Source organism: Carya illinoinensis, chromosome 4 (assembly GCF_018687715.1).
Source record: "Carya illinoinensis cultivar Pawnee chromosome 4, C.illinoinensisPawnee_v1, whole genome shotgun sequence".
In the NCBI taxonomy this organism is placed as follows: domain Eukaryota; kingdom Viridiplantae; phylum Streptophyta; class Magnoliopsida; order Fagales; family Juglandaceae; genus Carya; species Carya illinoinensis.
In genome coordinates, this window is record NC_056755.1 from 3750238 (window position 1) to 3766724 (window position 16487).

The 16487-nt window shown below is 35.0% G+C and overlaps 2 protein-coding genes across 4 annotated transcripts; one reads left to right on the plus strand and one right to left on the minus strand.

The window, feature by feature from the left end:
- The first annotated feature begins 666 nt into the window (after positions 1 to 666).
- Positions 667 to 8514, plus strand: LOC122306863 (chloroplastic group IIA intron splicing facilitator CRS1, chloroplastic). 3 transcript variants are annotated; one of them, XR_006241559.1, is made up of 9 exons: positions 667 to 1557; positions 2266 to 2797; positions 4069 to 4199; positions 4744 to 5094; positions 5177 to 5333; positions 6249 to 6541; positions 6670 to 6729; positions 7285 to 7437; positions 8079 to 8514. XR_006241559.1 is itself a non-coding variant. In XM_043119387.1 (8 exons), the coding sequence occupies exons 1-8, from the start codon at positions 805 to 807 to the stop codon at positions 7294 to 7296; spliced, it is 2289 nt and encodes a 762-aa protein (XP_042975321.1). In that variant the 5' UTR covers positions 667 to 804; the 3' UTR covers positions 7297 to 7776. The 3 variants fall into 3 exon arrangements, 1 of the variants encoding a protein (XP_042975321.1); XR_006241558.1 differs by having other exon boundaries at positions 8112 to 8514; XM_043119387.1 differs by lacking the exon at positions 8079 to 8514 and having other exon boundaries at positions 7285 to 7776.
- An 813-nt stretch (positions 8515 to 9327) lies between these two features.
- LOC122306864 (alpha/beta hydrolase domain-containing protein 17C-like) lies at positions 9328 to 13510 on the minus strand. The gene is made up of 5 exons (XM_043119388.1): positions 12982 to 13510; positions 11235 to 11271; positions 10664 to 10900; positions 10534 to 10581; positions 9328 to 9999 (listed from the first exon to the last, which is right to left on the minus strand). Exons 1-5 carry the CDS (start codon positions 13290 to 13292, stop codon positions 9601 to 9603), a joined length of 1032 nt encoding a protein of 343 aa, XP_042975322.1. The 5' UTR covers positions 13293 to 13510; the 3' UTR covers positions 9328 to 9600.
- Between the last annotated feature and the right edge of the window lie 2977 nt (positions 13511 to 16487).

Here is a 16487-nt window from a genome sequence, read left to right on the forward strand (position 1 = left end):
GGATTAGTAATAAATAAACATTAATTAATAGTCCTGTTATTTTGGCACAGGATGCAAGCCAAATCCGTACTGACCAACTCAACAAAATTCCAACCTATCGATTAATTAAACACATGCGACACACTATTCTAATATTTTACAATAATATTATAAGATGATAATATTTTTATAAATAATATTATTTTTATAATATTATTATATAAAAGTACTTCTTATTTAAAATATAATTGTATAAAATATTGTGAAAAATATTATGTGTAAATCATTTTTCTTTTTAAAGTATTGTTCAATATTCACCTTCAGAAAAACAGAGCAGATGAAGGAAATAAAGATTACTATTGAATTTTCATGTTAAATTTTATTATTTTATATTTAAAATAGTTTTTATTTATTGAAATTATTTAATTAGAGTCCAGATAGCTTACAGTTAAAAAAGGAGAGAGAGAGAGGAACTCGTGTCTCAAACCACATATTTGATATATTTTTAAATTATTATTTTTTTAATTTTATTCTTATTAAATTAATTAAATTATTTTAATTATTATTTATACATTACGAAAATTAATATTTACAATTTATAATTACTATATATTTATTTTTTTTTTAAAAATAAATATAAAATTCATATAAAAATAAAAAATAATCTTTTAATAATAAACCAACTTGGACGACGGCTGTACTTCTGCCGACGATTGAATAGGATCTCTGCTGCTCCTAATCCAAACAGAGTTGGAAACTGAAGAAAGCGAGCCCAAAATCTCCATCAGTTGCGCGAACGCTCCACCGCCACTCACTCACCCACCCATGCCGGCAACTCTCTTTCGTTTCCCCTCCCACTCGTACCTCACCATCTCATTCTCATTAAACCCGAAACCTCCCCAAATCCCCAAACACACTCCCTCCTCCAACCCCACAATCGCCAACAACCCAGACTGCTCTCTCTCTTTGAAGCAACCTCTTTCGCAATCCGATGCCGCTGTTAAGATGCCCACAGCTCCGTGGATGAATGGCCCCCTTCTTCTCCCACCCCATGAGGTTCTTGACCTCTCCAAACGCAACAGCAAAAAGAACTTAAACAATGCCAGAGTCGAAAAGTCCGATAAAGCGCTGACTGAGAAAGTTGGCGTGAGAGGTGAAAGAGCGGTGAACAAGATCGTCAGGAGCATCGAAAAGCTTCGAATGAACGACGATTCAGATGAAACCCAGAAGGATTCAGGTAAATCTGGATTTGGGGATTGCTTAGAACAACTTGGGGAAGATGACGGGTCGAGATACGGAAGGAAAATGCCTTGGGAGAGGGACGTGGGGTTCGCTCTTCGGAGAATGAAGAAGGAAAAAGCAGTGACTGAGGCGGAATTGAGGCTTGACAAGGCGTTGCTTGAGAGGCTGAGGGATGAGGCCGCTAAGATGAGGCGATGGGTGAAGGTTAAGAAAGCCGGGGTGACTCAGGGTGTAGTTGATGATATTAGAACGATTTGGAGGAGGAATGAGCTTGCCATGTTGAAATTTGATATCCCTTTGTGCAAGAATTTGGATAGAGCTCGAGAAATCGTCGAGGTTCTTTTTTTTTTTTTTTTTTAATTACTTGTTTTGTCGTTAAGTTAAAAGTATATAATGCACTGGGTTCACTTGCGGAGGAAAAAACTGTGCCCGGGTTTGGAACCTATCTATGGGTAAAAAAGGAAAAGAAAAGAGGCTATTTTGGGGGGACTGATTGAAATGGCTATGTAGTTATTTGATAATTAGTTGGGTATTTCGGATGGAATGAAAACTGCCGCCACATGGAAATACTAACGTCTTTCGTAAGGGTAAAAAGACTGTTAATTTAGAACATGACACAAGCTGGAGTTGAGCTGCCAATGAGGGTCAGCTACTTATAAAAAAAAGGGGTCAGCTGAGGTCATTCTGCGTACCATTAAACATTCTTTGGTTTTGGCAGAAGGAAAAGAAAAAAAAAGGCTTTGGTTTTAGAAAATTAGCTGGAACATTCTCTGGTTGTTGCGCAAATGGAACGTGCCTTCTTGTTTAAAGTTTAAGCATATGCTATTGTTCAGCAGTCTGTGTTAAGAGGTCCAAGTTTCGGTGATTTTTTTGATAAATTAATACTACATATGTATTTCATGGTAGTTTGAAATTTTCTATTCCTTGTAATGCTGCTTCCACATATTATATTTAATGTCATATAAGTTCTTAATTGGTTTTTTCTGTATATTGGTTCTGATGGTTGCTTTTATAATTCATTTTTTTTAAAAAAAAAAAAAACAGATCAAGACTGGAGGCTTGGTTGTTTGGAGTAAAAAAGATACTCTTGTTGTCTATCGAGGGTGCAGTTATCAGCTGACTTCAAAGAACATTTTAAAGACACGTGCTAGGCTTGCTGGCAGTCAAGCAGCACCTTATTATGAAACTAGTCTGCCGAAGTGGGAAAGAAACTATGAAATTTCTCTAACTCACTCCAATGAAAATGGTGTAGATGAAAAGATGCGTAGAAGTGAAAGTGAGGGGGCAAATTTGCCGCCAGGAATCTCTTCAAAACGGGATTTGAATCACCAACCAGTGAGTGGATCACTTTATGTGAGAGAAACAGAGAGATTATTAGATGGCTTGGGACCTCGTTTCCTTGATTGGTGGATGGACAAGCCTTTGCCCGTAGATGCAGATTTACTTCCTGAAGTGGTTCCTGGATATAGGCCTCCATTTAGACTTTGTCCACCTCGTGCCAGAGCAAAGCTGACAAATGACGAATTGACGTACTTGAGGAAGCTTGCTCACCCTTTACCTACTCATTTTGTTCTTGGTATTACCTCGCCTACCATTGTATCTCAGTTTTCCATAGAAGATATGAATTTCTGGAAACATATTATTTCACAATATAATATTGATAATAGAAGAAAAATAGAAATATACTTATAAAAAAAATAGAAAGAATAAATTGAGAAAACGTGTTATTTATTACAAATCTTATTTACTTGTGTATGGCAATCATCGTTATCATTTTCTAAGTGAGAAATAAATTTTTGGAGACAACTATTGTTGTATTCTTATATAATCATTTATGTTGATGACTTGCTTGTGTTATTGTCCTAAATAGCATTTAGTAATGCCGTTATTATATCAATTTGTTATGAGCAATAATTTTTGGATACAACTTGAGGTCACTGGGCTTTTCTTTGATATATAAGACCTGTTTTATAGGGTGGTGGCATATGTTAAGCAGATGCTATATTTTATTGTCAGAACCTTCCTGCTCTCAAAATCTTTTTTGTAGATGGGGTTTATATTCAGAAACTTCCCAAACTGCTGATTATTTTCTTGCCGTTTGGAGCAGAATAATATTGAATCAGCCCTTCAGATGCAATGAAGTTTTTTTTTTTTTTTTTCAAATTTTATTATACACTGAGACTTTGTGTTACTTGGGTTTTAAAATTTCACCTGTATTCACTTATCAAAAAAAAAATTTCACCTGTATTCATTTTCTGTATGATGAACAGCTTCAATTAATCTGAATCTCAATGGCTTATTAGAACACTGGAAACCTTATTCTTGTATAATTTTTTTCAATTATACTTGTATAATTTTTTTCAGTTATACTTTTATTGTGAGTTGGTGAAGCTATTAATTTAACTGGATTATAGAAAAATCACTGGATCGTTAAGTGTTTGATCAAGTTTGGATATCTCCTGACGTAGGATGTGGTGGATTCTTATGTAGCATCCACAACCCAATTTAGTGTATTCTGCAATGAATGAGTTAGCGATCTCATTTATCTTTTTAGACATGAACTTATCCAAAATAGCGTGGGTTTAAATTTTGAGCAAGCATGGCTTATAGTCTACCCTATTTATGTTTATACCTAGCCTGAAGATAACAAATCAATATTAATGTTTTTAAAAATTGGAGAATGATCAGTATGAGTCTATTTTAGGCACATCACTTTTAAATTATAAAGACTATTATTAGGTTCTGAATCTGTTCATCCGACTAGATATTCTTTGCCATGCTAGTGGTGTGCATGCAGATGTCTGTGTACACAAGACTTTAATTTCAGTTTTCCTCTTTTTTTAAAAGGGAAAAACCGAAAACTTCAAGGCTTATCTGCATCCATCTTAAAACTGTGGGAGAAAAGTCTTATTGTGAAGATTTCTCTAAAGTGGGGAGTCCCGATTATGAACAATGAGGAAGTGGCATTGGAACTCAAGGCAAGTTGAATAGAATATAGACTTTTGGGTGGTAAGAGTCGTAAGACAGATTTCATACCATGACATGCTAGCATTCCTGTTGAACCTTGTACAAAAAGGCAAAGTCTGCTTATATTGGCAGGCTTTACTATGCTTGTCATCTTCAGGTAACAGTAGGTGCATATTAATGGTGACCTTTTGAGGCTTGGTGGCCTACCTCTTGATCTCCCTCACATGAATATCATCCTTGTCTAAACACCATAGTTGCTGATTCTTGTCTTTTGTGCTTAAATCACCACAGCACTGCTGCATGGGATGTGGTAGCTGTTAGAATAGTTCTACGGTGATCTTAGCACAAGAAACCTGCACTGATGGCTTTTAGACTTGAATTTAGAAGTTTTGTTTTCTGGAAGGATCATGGGGTTGGTTGCTGTGCCTCAAAGGTTAGCTGTGCTTGCCTCTGCATGTACATCCATAATCTATGCATGTGATGCTGACTATCTATGCTTGTCTATGCCTTCTAATCATGGATATGCATGCATTTGAACATTGAATACTGTTGCAGCATCTTACAGGCGGAGTTCTTTTGCTGCGTAATAAGTTTCTAATAATACTTTATAGAGGCAAGGATTTCCTTCCCTGTAGAGTTGCAAATTTAATAGCCGAAAGAGAAACTGAGCTAAAAAAATACCAACTTTATGAAGAAGGTGCACGGGTGAAAGCAATTGAAGCTGTCTGTATGGATAATGGATCAATAGAAAACACTAGCTCATCCGGCACTTTATCAGAATCCAAGTATATCCAAACTGAGTTCAGTGACCTGGAAAAAGGAAATACAGAGGTTGATATCAAATTGGAAGCCGAAAAACAAAGATTGGAGAGGGAACTAAGAGAGCAAGAGCAAAAACTTTTCATTGTAAGGGTCCTTGTGGATTTCATTTTCCTGTCGTCTTGTCACATTACACTGCTATTTGAAAGATCCATTGTGGTTATGGCAGCTAAACATAAAGATAGATAAGTCAATGAAGGAATTGTCAAAGTTGACTGGTGGATGGGCACCTACTGAGATGGATGCTGACCGAGAAATGATAACTGCGGAGGAGAGAGAATGTTACCAGAAGATAGGACTCAAGATGGATAGATGTTTAGAGCTGGGTAAGGAAGAACTTACTTGTCTAGATGCATATGAGATCTATCCTATGATGAAAAAGGAAGAAGTCAGAAAGGGGAGTCTTGTTTGTTTGTTATTTTTTTTTTCTTTTGTCTTTCTTTCAATTCAAGCATCTTACAGGAGAAGTTTTGTTTTTCAAAGAAATCTGTATTGTTGGTTAGGTGTTTTAAGTTTTAAACCGTGGATTAGTCCAATATCAAGATCGGAAATAAAGTTTAGTCTATAGTGTTAGAATTGCTGATTGGATAATAATAATTCTGTTTCTGATTGGTTAATAGCAGACACATGTTACTGTTTCTAATGTTATTTTATATTGATGAGTAACCTTGTGAACTGTTCTTGTATCTTGTTACTTCTGCACTAAAACACTCACCTTTCAATAGCTGATATTGAGATCCTGAGCTCAGTAGTAACTACCATAGACAGTGAACTCCTTCTTAGTGGACCTTCCTGTTCCAAAAGAGGTGTTTTTAAATTGAGATTATTGTTGGAGTGACCCGCAGTGCATTAGTGATGAAAAATGTCCCTAGATCTTCCAGCAACTTTTGATGTGCAAGTTCCTTTGCTTTTTCATAATGGTTTTTCTGGTCTTATTAGTGAAGTTAGTTTCAGAGCTGTGATTTGGAAGCAGATCGCTCGACAAACTCAATAGAATCTTTTCTTAGTTTATCTGTATATATTAATACCACTATTTGAGTATGTGAAATCACTGTAAACATAAAGCAATAGTGAAAAGTTTGAGATCGTAAAGCCTGTCTTTGGAACTCTGTCTTATCAAATGTTTGCTTGCATTTGCTTGAAATATTTATCCCACTCTTGAATATGCTCTTAAAGTAAGCAATGAAAGGACATAATTTGAATCCTCTGCTCACGCATATTGTGTTTAATCTTGGCTTCAGGCAGGCGTGGGGTCTTTGATGGTGTAATAGAGGGCCTGCATCAGCACTGGAAGTACAGAGAAGTAGTCAAGGTGATCACAAAGCAGAGATTGTTTCATCAAGTCGTTTATACTGCTAAATTCCTGGAAGCAGAAAGCGGAGGAGTTCTAGTTTCAGTAAAAAAGCTAAAAGAAGGTCATGCTATAATTCTTTACCGTGGGAAGAACTACAGAAGGCCCCTAAAACGGGTGCCCGAGAATCTTCTAACTAAGAGAGAAGCATTACATAAATCCCTTGAGATGCAGAGAATCGGGGTAAGTGAAGATCTTGTTTTGTCAATACTTCACCATCTCCCGCCTCTGCAAGTGTTTTTTTTTAGTCGTGAATCCTCATGTCACCATGTGTTTAGCGACTCTGACTTGAATGTTTTCTTTTGTCTTAGTCGTTGAAGTTTTTTGCTTATCAAAGACAGCAGGCAATCATGGATTTGAAATGCAAATTGGTAATCTTGAAACCTAAGCTTATACTTGCATCTTTTTCTTTCTTTTTTATTTTGTTTTTCTTTTTTTAATACTTGCACCTTTCTAAAGTAGTTTTTAATTACCTTGGAAACATCCTAAATGTATACTCATGTTCTTGAGCAACGCCTAGTTGAGGAAGATGGGGCTCATTGTGATGGATTGGTGCTATTTTTGTAAAAAGCATGGAGAATCAGTGGATCACTTATTATTGCATTGTGAGGTGACAAGGGGGCTGTGGGATGAAATCTTTAGAAGAGTTGATGTCGCTTGGGTAATGCCATTTAGGGTGGTTGATTTACTGGCTCGTTGGAAGGAGATTCAAGGCTGGCACCCACTGCCAATAAAAAAATATATATTACTTGTATATATATATAAAGCTCGGAAACATCCTAAATGAAGCAGGCTTTCTGTGTTTTCGCATTGATATGCCACATTTTCTACTTACTCCAACATGTCTAATTTATTTCATTGATTATCTAATTGGTTAACGCTACAGGTAAAAAATTGGGTTCACTTTTTAGCTAATAATTTTGCAGGAAGATCTGTAGCAAAGCAAGTCTATTTATCAAAGCGACTGAAGTTTAGCATGCCATGGTTCCTCTTACACGTTCAGTTTATTTGAGGAATGAAGGATGTAAATATCGCATGCAAGGGGAATTCTGCATCTGCTGGGCTTCATTAGTTTGCAAGTAAGGCTTTAACCTGTACTCAATTATTTCTTCAGACATCTTAGCCTTTTACTTATTAGCCCCGTGCCATAAATTGATGGCAAGTACCAAGATTAGTGCCCAGATCAGTCCTGCATTTGTGTTGCAGAGGATTCTCGAAAGTTTTAACAAATCAGATAGGCAGTTTATAACTTTATATCCTTGGCATTTATGCAAATTTGCTTGGGCGAGAGTAGTACTAGGATGGTGACCCCCTGGAAGTCCTGTAAAAAAAATATATATCCTTGGCATTTATGGTGTCCCTCAAAATGATTAATAAGTAAACCAAAATATACAATTTACCAAGATTGACGCGCTTTACATTGTCTGTAGCCTTAATATTTGGTCCATGTTTGACATTTTCAAAAAAGCTTATTTATCTATTGAAGTAGAAGATTTTACTGATTGAAAGGGGTTCCACGGTTGCCATGAACTTGAAAAGTTTTGGCCAACTTATTAGAATTAGACACACTAAGCTTATACTTCTTTTTCCGAGAGAGAGAGTTGTCTCAATATTTACTTGGCGGTAGACTTCAAAATGTGGTGCTAGTTGGATTTCATTTGTTCAAACTGTGTTTCATGGTGTTCTGAAATCACATAGATAAATTTTAATGTGCATCAAGATGTAAGGGTGGCTTAAACATGCTGGCGTGCAGGAAACTAGAAGAGAAACGATGGGTAGTAGATCAGACAATCAAATAAGTCATTCAAAGTTCTCCATCCCATCTCCTTCCAATGTCGCGTGAGGGATTGCATTCCTCATATAAAACTTCTACTAAATTTTCAGTGTGATGGTAGAGCCTCAGCACTGTCGTTGAAAGGACTTGCAGAGGGGAAAAGGCTTGTGTGGAACTAGAGTAACTTCATGACTCCAGAGTCTCTGTAATATATCGACCATCTTATTCATGAAAGACCAGTTTGCCAGATTTTGGGACTGATGGTTTGGTCTGAGAGAACTTCGGCCCAAATCCTGTAAACCCCGATAATTTTCTAGGAATTATTTACCTGAATGTTTACAGCAATTATTTATCATACCAGTATGGAAGTATAATTTGTTTTCTTCCTATCTTCCTTCAGCGATTTCAGAGAGACGCACCATCTAATCATCTCTCAATCAGCGATAAGTAAACGAAAACGCAATGCACACCTACAAAAGCCGTGAGTAAGAAAGCCAAGAGCATTCTCATAAAACCGCAAATCCCAATTTCATCATTATTTAGCAACCACATAAAAAGAAAAACAGAAAATCTAGAGCCACGGCTAATTGTGATTGCTCAGCCATCAGGCCGTGGTGGCACAGTGAATCAAGTATCCATAACCAATCCATCGGACTTATCGTGAACTCTGGCCTTTTAATAATTAGTACAGAAAAAGGCAAGTCACGTTCCTTAGAGATTTCTTGCTGTAATCAGAATACGATGCCGGATTTTTTATTATATTTTTGAAGAAAGATTTCCAGCCCGAACCAGGAGAACAAAGTAGATCAACCCAGTCACCTTATTGCATCAAACCCAAGAAAGGGCATGTCATATATATGTATTTATGTCCAAAAAAAGGAGGCACGTAATAATCAAGTTCTCACAATGTTGTCATTCCCCTTCCACATTCTGGCAATTTCATTTACTAACACTTCGAATGGCTAAATGCAGCTCCGCCAGTTTACTTACAATTCCCAAATCCTATGATACGATCCAACTGAAAACTTCAAAACAAGCCCAACCCCTAACAAGAACTGAAGCAATAGAAATGAAAAGGAAACATATGGATGGATTTACCAAAAAGATTGATAACAACAGTAGATTTACAGCGAATGCCACGGACAAATACGTTATCAACCGAGACTAAAGGATGAAAATGACTGAAACTACCTGATTTTAGCGTTCAAAAGAAGCTGTTGATGTTATAAAAGACAAAAAGAATTCAAATTTGCATGATTCGTCTCCATTTATGAGCAAATATACAGGTATTTTTTTGAAAAAATATACCTATTTACTTGAAGGAACACTCTCACCTTGATTATATTCCATATTAGAATGGAAACATCATTACATAATCGGGATTGAGAATAAATTACCTTCCCAGGTATATATTAGAATTTAGCTCCATTATTTATTTAATTGCTGTGAGCCTGTGCGTCTAAATTAGTCACCAGACTAAGCCCTTTCTTCTAAACCTGTCAACAAGGTCAGTGCTCATGCGAGACTTTTCAGGCTTGTTTGACTTTCTAGGCTTCTCGAGTCGGCTATCTAAACTGTTTCTAGAAGCTTCTTGGAGATCCGGGCCCAATTCAAATTTATCTGTAGTTCCAGTTTCCGATGGTCTGCTCTGAGCATCAGATTCTACTGCAGTTTTATGAGAACCATTTGTGGTTGCTTTCATTTTGGCAACTGCCCGTACAAACTTCTTCAGATGTCTGATGAACTCCGGGTAAAGCTCAAGGTTGCAATGTCCACCTCCACTCAACCACAGTGGTTCGAACTTTTCCTTCGAAAGCTCCCAAAGCTGCTTCCCATGGGACCAATCCACCACTTCATCTGTAGTCCCCTGAACACGGAATATGATATGTGTAAGATTAATTACTGTAAGTATATTTGGGAAAACAAAACAGGATTTTGGATTGTTTATTCTCGAAAGCAGAATAACTGGAATGAAATATCACCACTTGGGGAAACAAAACTACCATCTTAAAACAGCTACTCTGGCCAACCCAACTAGAGCATGGTCAATAGAATGAAGCGTATAAAGAAACCAAAACGCTTCATGCTTGATTATCATGAAGAATGGCTCCAACCATTAGTAGAATATCGCAAAGGATTCCTTTAATAGTTCAGCACATATGCAAAAAACTTGGCAGAGGCAGGTGGTCAGATGGATTTGAATTGCTATGGTAGTGGGTCCAGAATAGCTTTAAAATAATCAGTTCTTCAGATTGTACGGTTCTTTTGTGTATGCATAAGGAAGTTTTGCCATTTAATCCCACACACTCTACCAACCACAAACATTGAGAAAGAGAGAAGATGATTACAGTTCGATTAAAGAGCAAGACCAGACAGAAAATAAAAACGAAGAATTACTTACATGTATAACGAGAACAGGACAGCTCACCATACCAATTTTGTCTATATTCTAAAAGTTAAACAAAAGAACATTAGCGACAATCTACCAAATGAAACAGGTAAATGCAATAGGCACAATGTTCTGAAGCTACCTTAAAGATATCAAACCAGTATGTCCGTTTAACTGGGTACAATACTCTCAGCCCAGACAGAATTGGGCTATGCAAAACTACTCCACTTAACTTTGGTATTCTTGAAGCAAGATCAAGTGTGGGCCCACTACCGACAGACTGACCATATAATACTAATTGTTCATCTTTAACACCATACTTCTCCTTGAGGCATTTATATGCTGCATCAATGTCTGCATATGTATTACATTCAGATGGCTGTTTCGAAAGAAAACGAGTGGCTGTCATATTAGGAGGATTATTGGAAGGAATATAACAATATCCATGAAACTAATACAAAAAATTAGCCAGACTCGTTCAAGTGCAGCATTCTGCCAAGTAATAAATGTTGAGTAGGTCCTACATTAACTTGAACCAACATCACATATACACATTACATGTACTTGTTTCAAAAATAGGATATCTAAGTACTCCATAAATGCACAACGATATATATATATATATATATATAACTGCTAGAGTTGATATAAGCATGTAATAAAAACCTGTTCCCCATTTATAAAAAACTAGGAATATGAAGCTAGCATCCAACCTTCCCAGTTGATTGTCCATAGCCAGAGTAATCATACCTGCAGAAGACATGGAAGCAAGGGTCATTAAATCAATCCAAATGAGGGCTATATTATAAGAGTTCGAAAGAAACTGTACCATCAAAGGAAAGTTCATTCTGTTTTACTTTCAGCATTTTTAATTGATAAGATATCTCCAGTCTACATCTTCAAAGTTATTTAGCTCTAACAATCCAAATGATTTTTTTTTTTTTTTTAATATATTGTTTAAAGAAATTCGAAATAAATCCGTTGCAGATGTTATATCAGAGCAGATATCATCAAACAGGGCCGCAAGGTGCAAGAAGCTCGTGAAAGAGCAAAATCAAGATCAAAGCTCTTCAAAAGCATGGTTTAACTTCGCTGTGGGGCCTAACTAGTAACGACCCCTTCCATACTACATTAGCTACCGTCAAGTCACAGAGTTTCTTTGACAAGGTCCAATTTTCCACTAAACTGAAATGAAGCATAATTTCCAATAAATTATTTGAATCTCCATGTTTGATAAACTTCTACACTGGGCAGCTAGGGAAGCAATTACGTAAGATCACATAGTCAACATACTGAACATAAACGGAAAATGTCCCACAGAGAAAATATTACAGGCAAAAAATAAAATCCTTGATGCAGTGCAGGAAAATCCAGAATTTGTAGATGCTGATAACTAATAACAAAACAACATTGAACCATGATTTCTGTTACTATTAATTAGCAACAAGGGGAAATTCCAGAACCGTACGTATCCAAAAGAGAGATATCTTTAAGCATTTCTACCAGATAACTTCAACTTTGAAGGGAAAATAGAAGCATTTCGACCAGAAAATTGTTGGATCAGATACTCTCCGGGGAAGATTTTGAAACATCAGCACTATAATTAGTTGTCAAGTTTTTTTCTTCAATATGTGTTTATTAAAACCGAGCACAAAAGCGGAGAACTTATTAATTCTGTAATCTGGAAAATAAGAAACTTACGGGCGTTATCTATTTCTTTACGTATCATCATCAGCAATCCACAAGTACATAAAAATAATCTTTGTTTCACCACCTTACTTATTTATTTAAAAGAAAAAAATAAAATCTTTCTCCACCTATTTATAATAAGCATAAAAGTAGCTACGGGTTAGGCTTCTCTAGTCTTCATGGGGACAAGTTTCTGCCAACGTTTAGTTGGGCAAACAGGTATCTCTTTCTAACTGGCAAACAAAATATTCACCAGAGGAGATATCCTTTCAGATCAGGAACAGACGAAGAGTATTCATTTTTTATTTTTTTGATAAGTAGAGACGAAGCGTATTTGTTGATCTCGACAAATTGAGAATATGCCTAGACAGCATTAATTCCGATTATAATGCCTACTCTGCTGTGCTAGATTCCGTCATACCCTGTCCTTGAACTAAAGCTATCATCCAACTTGTCAACTTTCTCCTTCAAATTTGCTACGAGTAACAAACCGTTCCTCTTCTAGACCGGTGCGGTTCAAAGAAGAACCATCGGCGTTAAGGTTACACATCAAAGACCACAAGTGCAATTCTAAGTAGAATTCACCAAACTAAGCAACACCCATCAAGCTCAAACCCAGAAATCAAGGCAAACATATACCTCAAGCCTCAAACGACGAAGACACCCATAGCTCAAAATCCAGATTTCAGCGCAGAGAGAAAAAGCATACAGAAACAAGAACAAAGACAGTCCGTCTTTTCAAAAGAAAAAAGGAGCACAGAGATAAATCACCCCATGAGATTGACGCGAAGCCGAATGCTGAGTTCGACAAAGAGCTCGAACAGCTGTCCCAAATCAGCGGCATTGCCGTGGGAGTAGAGCAGAGTGGCCGATGCCTTGTGATTCTCGACGTGGACGGCCACGATGTCGTTTCCTTTACGGTTCCGGAGCTTGAGGACATCCACGTTGACGCCGTCCCTCCTCGGGGCCTCGGGAATATAAAATCGGTCGCCACGCGTGTCGTCCTCTATCACAGTGTATGATGGAGGGCTCGGTGGGAAGAAGGCAAACTTGGCGGCGATTGAAGACGTGACTCCGCCCATTCTGTTATCATCGACGGCTACCGACTCATACAGCCCAAAACCCCTCAGATCAGGCGCCTAGAGAGAGAGAGAGAGAGGACAAAAGGCGGGAAGCTAAAGGGACGGGTGGCGCGTGGTCTAGTCGAAAAGAGCGTGTCATACTTTCACCGAGGAATCTATTTTTTAAGATTTTTTAAACCTTAAATGGGAGAGTGTGTTCGGTTCGGTTGGATATTGTGGCCCGATTCTGATTTATCTGTATATATAGCCTATGGATAAAGCCTCTTTGCCGCTCGGGCGGTACCGCTCAAGTGGAAAATTCGGAATTTTTTTTTTTATTTTTTTAATAATTAAAAAAATAATTTTAAATATATTGATTATTTTTTTTAATAATTAAAAAAATTTTAAAAAATGTGAAAAAAAGTAAAAAATAAAAAATAAAATTTTGCACTAAACGATAAGCTCAACGATAAAGATGGGAAGGCAGAGTAACCGCACTCTCTATCATATTCTATACAATAAGGATTTAAAAATGGCATTCTATTACTAAAAATAAAGGATATTTCATATTTATAATCTTACAACTATTGAACACTCTTTTTTAAAAATAAATAAATCAATTTAAGATATATGTATAATTATTTTTTTAAATATACGATAATTGTACACTCAAATATTATATCTAGTATTACCTTTAAAAGAAAAAGAAAAAATATATTATAAAATTATATATTATGAAATTTTTTTAAAATAATATTATTCATCATCTTAATTCTCATTATCCTATGATGTAATATTGGATGATTGAAGATTATTTATTATATTTCACTTATAAACTTATTATCTAATACTACGATAATAGAGTATAATAAAAAAATAGATAATAAATAGATTTTTAAAATTTTTAATATTATAATTAAGTCAAGGGAAAATATACTTCAATATTAGCAACTAAATGGAAAATATTTGTTTGAAGGATTTGATATTTCAAATGGTAGTTTGAATTCATTAAAAAAAAATTTAAAATCAGGTAAAAAAATAAGAGAAATGCTTGATGAATCAATGATGTGCATGGACGAAATGTCCAATATTTTTAATATTTAAAATAAAATTAAAAATAAATAAATAAATAAAACTGACGAAATGCACATTGGTATATTTCGTGGATGCTCATCCTCGATTCCTATAGAAGGATCCAAAAAATTAAGGATGGCATCAAATTTTCTAACCTTTTTTATAAACTAAATAATTTAAATTGGACATATGACTCATAAGTAGAGGAAAATGAAAGAAGGTTGAAAAATGTTATGTCTGCCTAATGTTGGCTCCCGATCGGGTCTCGATAATTTTTTTATTTAATGATTATGGAAGTATTTTTTAATGATGTTATAATTTTTTTATTTTTTTAATATTTATGATTATTAAAAAAATGCAAGAAAAAAAATAAAAATAAAAAAGTAAAATGCACATGTTGTCGACTGCCCTTTGCTAACCCATCCACGTAGGCTATATCTTTTGTCTATTTATTAATGTCTTAGTAAATAAAATAATTCTACTCATCATTTTTATATCAGATATCTATTTTTATTTTTTATCTTTTTATTTTTTTCTCTTAATAAATATATAGTATAGAGATAATGAGTAGAATAATTTAATTAGTTTAACAAGAATAAAAAAAATTAAAACAACAATAATGTATTGTGTAGATAGCTAAATAAAAGGAATAGTGTATATATATATATATTATGAACTTAAGAGCAATTATTTACACTTATTCTTTGTTTGGTTCCATCAGAAAATTGGGTTTCCTGCTACCTTTTCCGACTTTTGACTTCCAGAATCAATTTATGGTGGTCATTTTCAAGCAAAATTTTTTCGGGGTTCGCTTTTTTGGACTGTAAGCTGGATATATGTGCCTCTGGGTAAATCAGGGAATAAAGAAAATACCAAAGAACTTAAATCGCCAAAAATCTGTGAGAGACTAACTATATCTGCAATGACATGAGTAATAGGATTATTAAGGTTAATTTACTTGGCTGATCATATGAACTAATGATGCTGACAGTGACAGAATAGTTCATATTCATTGGAGGAAAGTTTACAGGACAAGATGATAGGAATCAGTAAGCAAATAAAGATGAGAAGATTACCAGGTCAGAACTAGACAATTCAAAGAGATTCAAAAAAGTGCTTATTATATATATTAAGTACATGTTTGGGATTGTTGTGAAAAATATTACTTTTAACTTAAAGCTTATAACTTAGAACTTAACATAATAAGTTCTATTATTAAAAAGCTATATATGTTTGGGATCTGTATGTTTAAAATACCTTCAAACATATAAATTTGTTTAGAAACAAATCAAAAAATCACTTTTTGAGATACAAATAACATAAAATGGCATATACTTGATAAAAATCAAATATTATAATAAAATAATAACAAAAATAATCTAATGGATTTTTCAGTAATTATAATGAAAAAGAAAATCTCTTCAACGATGCATAAGTGATAGGAGAATAATGAAAAATATTGATGCATAAGTAGATTATATGAGAATAATGAAAAATATAGATGGGCAAAGTTGTCTATGTTAAAATGATGAAGGTGATTTTGTAATATATATATAGCACGGTAAAATATGGACTATCTTTTTTAAAGTGTTTATGACAAAAAGCACAATTTTGATACTTTTGTTGAAATATAATTTTCAACTTTTTTTTTTTAGAAGTACTTTGATATAAAACTACCAAACGGATAAATTTTATCATTTAAATATTTTAGACCGTTCTATCGCATTTTTTAAACCTCCCACCACAATTCCAAACAAGCTCTAAATGGCCAGTAGAAGAAAAGCTAAAAATCTTATCCTATCAAAACATCACAATTAAGCGTGCTTGAAAGAGAGTCGTAGTAGGATGGATAACTTCTAAAAAATTCTCGTGTTGCACGGTGCAGCTTGTATTTTTATTCTAAAAAAAAAGTTATGAAAACCTTGCTTTTAACTTTTTCCATGTTCATAGGCTGAGTCGATGTTGATTTTTAAAAAACATGTACAAAATGTTTCCAAAAACATCAAAGTTTGGTATAACTGTGAGCTTCAAGTTTCAATCTGTGAACAAAGTAGCATAAAAGTGGAACCTAATCTATTGTTTGCTAGCTAGGCCATCCCCATCCATCTTCATCTCACCCTATACACCTCATAGTACCCCCCT

Bases quoted from the DNA above. Each gene is read 5' to 3' on its own strand.
- LOC122306864 (XM_043119388.1), bottom strand. From the start codon at position 13,292: ATGGGCGGAGTCACGTCTTCAATCGCCGCCAAGTTTGCCTTCTTCCCA. The intron at 11,272-12,981 runs GTGATTTATCTC...TGTCTTCTGCAG, and splicing joins CTTCGCGTCAATCTCATGGG to GTATGATTACTCTGGCTATG. The intron at 10,901-11,234 runs GTTGGATGCTAG...CTTTCGAAACAG, and splicing joins ATGGACAATCAACTGGGAAG to CCATCTGAATGTAATACATA.
- LOC122306863 (XM_043119387.1), top strand. From the start codon at position 805: ATGCCGGCAACTCTCTTTCGTTTCCCCTCCCACTCGTACCTCACCATC. The intron at 2,798-4,068 runs GTATTACCTCGC...TTTTTTTAAAAG, and splicing joins ACCTACTCATTTTGTTCTTG to GGAAAAACCGAAAACTTCAA. The intron at 4,200-4,743 runs GCAAGTTGAATA...ATACTGTTGCAG, and splicing joins AAGTGGCATTGGAACTCAAG to CATCTTACAGGCGGAGTTCT.